Source organism: Gracilinanus agilis, chromosome 1 (genome assembly GCF_016433145.1).
Source record: "Gracilinanus agilis isolate LMUSP501 chromosome 1, AgileGrace, whole genome shotgun sequence".
Taxonomy (NCBI): Eukaryota; Metazoa; Chordata; class Mammalia; order Didelphimorphia; family Didelphidae; genus Gracilinanus; species Gracilinanus agilis.
The window spans coordinates 211909151-211917855 of NC_058130.1; the positions used below are offsets into that span (position 1 = coordinate 211909151).

The window sequence follows — 8705 nt, forward strand, 5'->3', positions numbered from 1 at the left end:
GAAGGAAGGAAGGAAGGAAGGAAGGAAGGAAGGAAGGAAGGAAGGAAGGAAGGAAGGAAGGAAGGAAGGAAGGGGCAGTTAGGTACCTCAGTGCATTGAAAGTCAGACCTAGAGATGGGAGGTTCTGCATTCAAATCTGACCTCAGATACTTCTTAGCTGTATGACACTGGACAAGTAATTTGACTCCCATTGTCTAGCCCTTACTGCTCTTCTGTCTTGGAACCAGTATTTAGTATTGATTCTAAGAAGGTAAGGGGAAGGAAAGAGGGAGGGGTTGAGACAGAGACAGAGACAGAGACAAAAACGGAGGGAGAGGGGTTGGGAGAGGGAGGTAGAGAGACAGAGAGAGACAGAGAGACAGAGAACTCAGAGGTTTGTAAGGTCCCCAGGGATTCACAATACTGTGGATCTGTACTCATGAGAACTGAATCTATGAGCCCCTACTGGTGTGTTTGCTTTTAATAATATACACAATTAGCACAAGCAAAATCTTACAGTAAGAGGACATAATAATCCCAGCAGTTGTTCAGTCACTTAGTCAGGTCTGATTCTTCATGACCCTATGGATCATAACACAGCAGGTCCTTCTATCCTCCACTATCTCCCAAAGACAAAATAAGCACAGGAGCTACAAATTCCCCATAAACCTGGGACCATACTGTCCCATCAATTTATACTGCATCATTGGAAAGAAGGGCACAAACTTTAAATACACTGGTAGAGAAGCATACATGAAGGGAACAGATGTGGCCAAGCCAAGTTATACCTCTTCTTTGGCAGTCTTTCCCCCTTTCTTCGTGTCTTTATGCTGCTTCCTAATTGGGGCAGTGTCTGGGCAGGTTGTTCAGCTAAGCTCTCAGGAACTGTTCCTTTTGGCAGCTAAAGTCACAAATGCAAGGACTAATTTTCCTTTGAATCTATGGTTAGAGTTCTTTGCTACTAGGGGTTACACTCCTTGAAGTGACTTCTCCAAGCTCTCTACTCTCTGACACTCCTAGATATGTTGTCCTTACTGGGTGAGTAACTCTCATCATGAATGATATAGGGAGAGGAAAGAGAAATTCCTTTCTACCCTTCATGGGCCTCTGAAAGAGGTAGAGGATCACACTCCATGAAACTGCTTTCTTCCTTAACTGTGAAGTAGAGGTGGTAGGTTTGCTTTTTAAGGGTGTTAACTTTAAAAAACACAGAACTATTAAATAGTCAGAAAAACCAAGTCTTTAATAGGGAAAGGGATAGGCCCAAATTCGGCAGCCACACTGAGCCTAGTTTTAAGAACTTTACAGGGCCTACAACCTGGGACTCTGGGAACATGTATCCCTGGGAATATCACCTTGCTAGATGATGGCTTCGAATTTGGGGAACTTATATACCTTTTGGGGAACTGAGGGATAGAGAAATATGATTGATTGACTTTAGGATGAACCGGGAAATGAAAAATATGGGACAGAATTATCAGGGAGAGGCTGGTGCTTTACAATGGATACAAAAGAGAAAGATCCAACCAAGGGCTGGGCTATGTGGGAAAAGACTTTGATACAATGAGAGAAACTACCAGGACAAAAGGGTACTTAACATTTGATTAGGTAGGTTAGCTACACCTAACTGGGACCACCAAGTACTTTAAGGTCTATTATTAGTTAGACTCCGGAGTCTAAGATCTCCCCCTGGGATAATTCTCAGGTTTTCTAGATTCCAGGTTGACAAGGGCCACAGGCAATCTTTAGCTAGTCAATGCAAGGTGTTCCTCTAATTCCATCTGTGAGAAGAAGAGGTAACCAGGCAGACATGAATATCTCATCTTTTTGTTATGTCTCCTTCTGTGATTTCACTATCTGGACTGGGGGACAGGAGTAAATCAATTGATTGGGGGACCAACTCCTTCCCACTATACTATTACTACTCTTTTTGTTATTATTCAGTCATTTTAGTCATGTCTCACTCTTTGTGACCCCAAGGTGGAGTTTTCTCTGGATGCTGGAGTAGTTTGCCATTTCTTTCTCCTGCTCATTTGAACAATGAGGAAATTGAGGCAAACAGGACAATGTGACATGCCCAGGGTCACACAGCTGGGATGTGTCTGTGATCAGATTTTAATTCAGGAAAATAAGTCTTCCTGACTCCAGGCCTGATATTCTGTCTACCACCTGGTTGCCCCGCTACTATTACTTTTTTTTTAAAGTCCAACTTCCAACTTAGAAATCAATATTATGTATTGGTTCTCAGGTAGAAGAACAGTAAGGGGTAGGCAATAAGAGTTAAGTGACTTGCTCAGGATCACACAGCTAGAAGTGTCTGAAGCCACATTTGAATCCAAGACCTCCCATTTCTAGGCATGCCTTTCATTCCACTAAGACATCTTGTTCTTCTTATCCTTTTTGGTAAGGTTCACATAGAAATCATACAAGGGAAGGTTACCATCTTGCTATTATTCTTTTATATTTAATGTCCTGCAAAACTATTGTAGAGGTGGATAAAATGACTCCATTTCCAAAGAATAAAAGTTTTGGGATATCCAGTTATTTTGCATACTTTCTTTTTTTAATCCTCACTTTCATTCTTAGTAACAACTCTAAGACAGAAGCACAAAGGCTAAAAAAATAGGATTAAGTGATTTTTCCAGGGTCACACAGTTAGGAAGTGTCTGAGGACAGATCTCAAACCAAGTCCTTCCTGGCTTTCTATCCACTATCTTAAACACTTTCACTGAAGGTGTCTTAGGGAATAATACTACAGGGAAAGAATTTCAAAAGGTAGAATAGTCAAGGGTCCAGGAATATGTATTTTAGTGATGGGCAACCTGGGGTCCCTAAGTGTGTTTGTTTGTTTTTAATTCTGATAACTGTATTTCAAAATAATCAGTTTCCTTGGACATCCTACATCTTTTTATTTATTCATCTAATAATAGCTAACATTTATAGAGCACTTACTACATGCCAGGAGCTTTATAAAGATTTCATTTGTGACTCCCACAACCACCCTGGGAGGGAGGTACTCTTATTATCCCCATTTACATATTAGGAAATTGAGGCAAACAAAAGTGAAGTGACTTGCCCAGGGTCACCCAGCTATTAAGGGTCTGAGGCTGGATTTGAGCTCGGTTTTCCTGATTTCAGGCCTAGCTGTACAATTCACTGCCCCACCTTTCACCAGGCTGCCAAAAGAGGTCCATGCCACGGAAGAGGTTCACAGCTCCCGATGCAAAGGTGGCACGTAAACTTGCCTGGAGCATCCCTCTCCATCCTTAGGGATGAAGGCTAGGTAGGTAGGTACCAGGGCCCTCATCAGTCTGGGGCTTGGGGACTGCACTCTTCCGCCCCCAACTGGTCCCAGGCGGCACTGCGTCCCCCGCGTGTGCTCTAGAAGCTCGGCCGGCGCTCTGCTCGGCTCCTCACGTGGGCGCGCTATGGAGAGGTAAGGCCGGGACGGCCGCGGGTCGGGCCCTTCTCTTTGCACTCCCCCTCCGCCCCACCCCAAACGCACCCACACACACCTGGGCCCCCAGCCGGGGGGCAGCGGCGCCGCCGGCCAGCCTGCGCCCGGGCCGACATTGAGCTGAGCCAGGGCCCGACTTGGGGCCTGGAAGTCTGGGCTGGGCCCCTCTTGGCGCTGCGGGGGCGGGGGCGGAGCGGGGCGGGGCGGGGGAGCAGGAGGAGGAGCCGGAGCTGCGGGCCCTGAAGCCCCGGTCTCGCGTAGCGCGGCATCCCGCCCGGGCCCGGAGGTGGGCGGCCACTGAGGAGTATCATATCTCCCTACCCAGGCAGGCTGTGTCCGGTGGCCCTGCGCACCGCCTAAGGGGGATCGCTTCCCCGCCTCTCCTTGGGGTTTTCCCCAGACTGCGTGGGCCCTCCCCCTTCCGGGCTCGCGGGGGCCTTCCCCCCCCACCCCCGTCGGCCCACGTGCTCCCAGCCCTGGGTCCCATACTCCTTGCTCGGCTCTTTTCTCCTTATGTTTCCCCTTCCGACCTCTCTGCCCCTCTGCTTCTTGCCCACTTAACTCTTCTGTGCCTGCCTGGGTGTCCTCTTCCCTTCTCTGTGCCCACATGCCCCTTTCCCATTCTGCAACCCTTGTACCCCACGGGTCCCCACCCCTGTGCTCCAGCTCCCAGCCCTCCGGTCTTTCTCCTATCTCTCTGCCTTGTGCCACTTCCCCCTCCGCCCTAGACCTCCCACCTCAGTGCCTGCCCTGGTGTTCTCTTCTCTTTCTGTGCCCACATGCCACTTTCCCGTCCTGCAGCCCATGTGCCCCATACTTTCTATGTTCCTTCCTCCGACCCTTTTCTCCCTCTAGATCCACAAATACCCTTTCTCTTCTGTGCATTCATGTGCTCCCTTCCCTCTGTGCCAGTGTGCCCCCTTTCTTTCTAAGTAACCCTGTGCCCCACTCCTTTGTGTCCCCCTCCACTATTCCCATTCTCCCTTTTCCTCTCTTTAGCCCTTCCTTCTTCTGTGCCCCCTCCTCCAGCCCTTCCTTTTTCCCCTCCAGAACTACATGCCCACTTTCTCTCCTCTGTGCCTTCTTTCTCATTTTGCGGCCTCTGTACACCCTTTCTTCTGTACCCAAGTACCCCTTCCTACCCCCTTCCCTCTTCTATGCCATTGGATCTGTCTCCTTTTTTCTCTCCTTGATCTTCAAGCCTTTTCATCCTTTTGTACATTCCCTGTGCTTGAGTGCAACCACTACATCCCATCCTCATCCAGGTTCCCTCTTTCTTTGTTATAGGCAGTGGGGTTTATGGCTTTCCCCCCAACACACACCTTTAACAGTGTCTGGCACATTGAAGACACTTAATAACTGCTATTTATTATTTATTAATTGACTTCTGGTTTAGATAGCTCATTAGGTGTTGGGGATTTTAAAATGCTGGTCTTACTGCTTTGGAAAAAAAATGAAATTTGAAAAATTTAATCAGTAAACTGTAGCCTCAGTCCTGAGTAAAAAAAAAAAAAAAAACAGGTTTTATTTATGCCCTGGCTGTTAAGCAGGAGTATCTAGGGCGCTTTCATTCAAAACAAATAGCCCTTAAATGACTAAAAGCCTCCCTAGATTGAAATGAGGACAATTAAGATCAGTAGGAAACCACAAAAGTAATAAATTTCATCAGGTGAATTTGCGGAGGGATGTGAACATACAGGTCTCTGAAGGGGAAGTTAAATATGTCCCAAGCCACTTCTGCTGCCAGCATCCTCTGGTGATGCAAATCATCTTTCTACATTTTGCTTTCTTTGCTGTTGTGTGCCTGTATACATACATATACCCAATTAAGATGGCTCTTTAAAAAAAGTTTACAGGGTGAAAAGTTCCCTGTTTTCAGTGTGTCAGCTTTTAAATGGACTTATTTGTGTCTCTTCCCTTTTGTGTGTGTACTTCATTGTCATTACCAAATAGTGTTCATTTTTCAGCTCTTATGGGTATGCACTTGCATTATGTTAGACCACAGTGCTTATGTTGTGATGTGTTCCTTTCCTTAATTTATTTTAGCTGTCACTTAAAAGACTCTGCTATGGAAGCCAGACCAATCGTGACCTCGAAACAGAAGGTCGAAGTGGTTTGTGGTGTCCCGACACAGGTGGTCTGCACAGCTTTCAGCAGTCACATCCTTGTGGTGGTGACCCAGTATGGAAAAATGGGTACCCTGGTCTCTCTGGAGCCTAGTGTGGTAGCCAATGACATCTGCAAGCCTTCAATCAGTACCAGAGTGCTCCTTGGGCAAGATGAGGTAAAGTAGTCAATAGGGGATCTCAGAGATGCTACAGAAATCACTTACTAGGTTTTAAGATTACTTTAGGGCTGCTGAATGTCTGATATATTTATGCATCACTACAGTGATGACATGTGTTTATTTTCCAAGTATCTTCTTTGTATGGGAATGTCCCCTGAGTTCTCAGTAAATGCTATTGTCACTCATTTGGTCTTCTATTCTACAGAAGAGGAAATATATTGGCTCTATAATGTATGTCTTTTCTTTCTCTTATTCTGAACCTTTCCTAGTATTGTGACTTAGGAATGAATAGCCCAGCTTCTTTCAGTCTGGAAAGATAATCAGAGAGATTTAATGGAGATCCCCCTTTGCAGACTTGCCTTTTCCTTACCCTTCCTAGACTAAAGATAAGCAAGAACAACCTGGGAATTGGAAGGCATGAGGAAAATATACTTAATGATGCTGCTTTATCAGTTTGTTTGTGACTGGTTGTCCTAAGTGTATGTTCATCAATGCTGAATCACGGTCACATTGGACTTAATGTATGATAATTTAATAGTGGTCCAGGAAACCTGTCTCTGTTTCTAAATAAGGTATACTTAATGAAGATTGTAAGAAGAAAGGCACAATTTCTCACCACTAAAGTGACTGCACATGACTTTTCTCCTTCCTTTGCCTCTCCAGCCTCTTATCCATGTCTTTGCAAAGAACCTGGTGACGTTCGTGTCCCAAGAAGCAGGAAACAGACCTATTCTCCTTGCTTTGGCCTTGAAGGACAAAAGTGTGGAAGGGGTAAGAGCCCTGAAGGAAGTGATTCGGAGCTGCCAGGTGTGGTGAAACAAGGCTCCGCCTGCCAGCTGGATACTCCAGAGGAAAGCTCTTGAATCAAGAACTATTCATAACCCTTCTTCTGAAGGAACTTTTCATTTTCTTATGGCTTATAGCCCATGCAACTCAGAGGGAACTATTTTCACATCTCAGGACAAACTCAGTTTGGTTTTGATACTAATATAGTGGGGTGGGAGGAGGGCCTACTTCTTTGGAAATTTGTATACAGTTTTCCATTGATGTCCACAGAATTACATGCATCATCAAGCTGGATGTGATTCCCTGTATTCTCAGCATAGTATTAGTTGAAGGAGGAATTTGCAAAGAGAAAACAAAGCCAAGTAGTAGTCAGTGCTCATTTTACTTTACCACTTTTTTTTCCTAATATAGTAAAAATCTCAATTACACAAGCCCTTTCTGGCTCTTACATTCCTTAACTATGAATGTAATTGAAAGTATCCTAGATATATGAAAACTTGTTTGAGAAGGAATAATAGGTACGTGACATTATTCAATAAAAATTTCCAATGTGACGTTGTTCAAATAAAGACTGAGAATTAGTCTTGTCATTACACAAAAATTATACTTTTTAGATGCCATTTTTTTCCTAGGGCTCTTTTTAGGAACCTTCAAAGTACTATTGAAAATCCAATATTAATGGGAAAATGTTATAAATGATAGCACACATAAAATCTTTATCAGATTGCTTACCATCTTGGGGAGGGAGAGAAGGAGGGACAGAAGGTGGGAAGGAGGGAAAAATTTTGGAATTCAAAATTTTTAAATGAATTATTTTAAAAAATAAATAAAAAAGAAAATTCAATATTAAATCTTCTAAGAATGGTGATTCCATTCGTATAGTATCCTAAAGTTATAAATCCAAAAGAAAGCTCAAAGACCATTTGATCCAGCATCCCTCATTTTACAGATAAAGAAACTAAAGCCCATTGAAATGAAGTAACTTGCTCAAGGTCTCAGGTAGTGTCAGAGGTAGAATTTGAACCCAAGTCTTATCAAATCCAGAGCCATCACCTTTTCCACTGGTCCAAGCTATGTCTGGTGTTCCATTGTGCTTTTTTTTTTTTAAACACTTAATTTCTGTCTTAGAATTGATACCAAGTATTGATTTCAAGGCAGTAGAGCAGTAGGGGCTAGGCAATTGGGGTTAAGTGACTTACCCAGGATCGCATAGCTAGGACTAATCTGAGGCCAAATTTGAACCCAGAATCTCCTGTCTTCATGCCTGGCTTTCTCTCTACTGAGTAACTTACCTGCCCTTCCATTGTCCCTTATGAACACTAAACCTTATGGTAATCTAGTACTCTCAAACAGTTTTATTGGTAGGAAAAAAGTAGTGATGTAGAATGGTTGAGGAAGAAATTAAAAACTGGTAAATTGGGTTTTCATGCAAATTGAAAAGCCTTTTATAAGAAAGTAGGCAGTGTTAGGATATGAATGACAGCAACTTACTTTTTAGTTAAAATGTATGCTTGGTGTGAATGGGGAAGAAATGCACTTAGACTGACTTCAAACCATTGTCTTCTGTTCATAGGAAATAAAACTTAAGACTATTCCTTGAAATATACTGATGAGGAGTTTGGCTTCAGAGAATTGGGGAAAATCCTTTCATTGCCAAGATGGAACTATGGATGGGGGATTCTGTCTATACTGCCAGCTGCAATGGATGTGTTGGGCTTGCTGAACTGCCTTTTTCTCTTGAAATTTTTGCTTCAAGGGCAGGGTTCACTGAGGAAGTAGGGAGGAATATATTTATAAACAAAAGTGATAAACAAAAAACATCAGTAATTTTTTAACAATACTAGATAGAAGTATCTGACCTCCGTTCCTTTATAAGGTCACAAAGCAATACTGAAAAATAATATTCTCTTCAGACTTCAGGCTTCTAAGATTATCCTGGGATTGCCTTTTTTATAAACTGTCTATGATGTGATAGGGATAGACATTTTAAACCATTGGTGCAAGCCAAAAAAAAAAAAAAGTGGTAAATTTGCAGCAGATGGGAACCAAGTAAAACTGATTATCCCTCTCGGTGGCATATCAATCTATGATTTCTGAAGTTTGATTTATTTACAGTTTTTTTTTTGTTTTTCACCATAGTACCTTGATTTTTGTGTAACAAATGAAGGGCCTGAAACACTGGGTGGAATGTGTCAG

General features: G+C 43.4%; 1 protein-coding gene across 1 annotated transcript; it reads left to right on the plus strand.

The window, feature by feature from the left end:
- The first annotated feature begins 3378 nt into the window (after positions 1 to 3378).
- Positions 3379 to 7251, plus strand: PSMG3 (proteasome assembly chaperone 3). The gene is made up of 3 exons (XM_044657432.1): positions 3379 to 3415; positions 5483 to 5720; positions 6387 to 7251. Exons 1-3 carry the CDS (start codon positions 3408 to 3410, stop codon positions 6537 to 6539), a joined length of 399 nt encoding a protein of 132 aa, XP_044513367.1. The 5' UTR covers positions 3379 to 3407; the 3' UTR covers positions 6540 to 7251.
- Positions 7252 to 8705: the final 1454 nt, after the last annotated feature.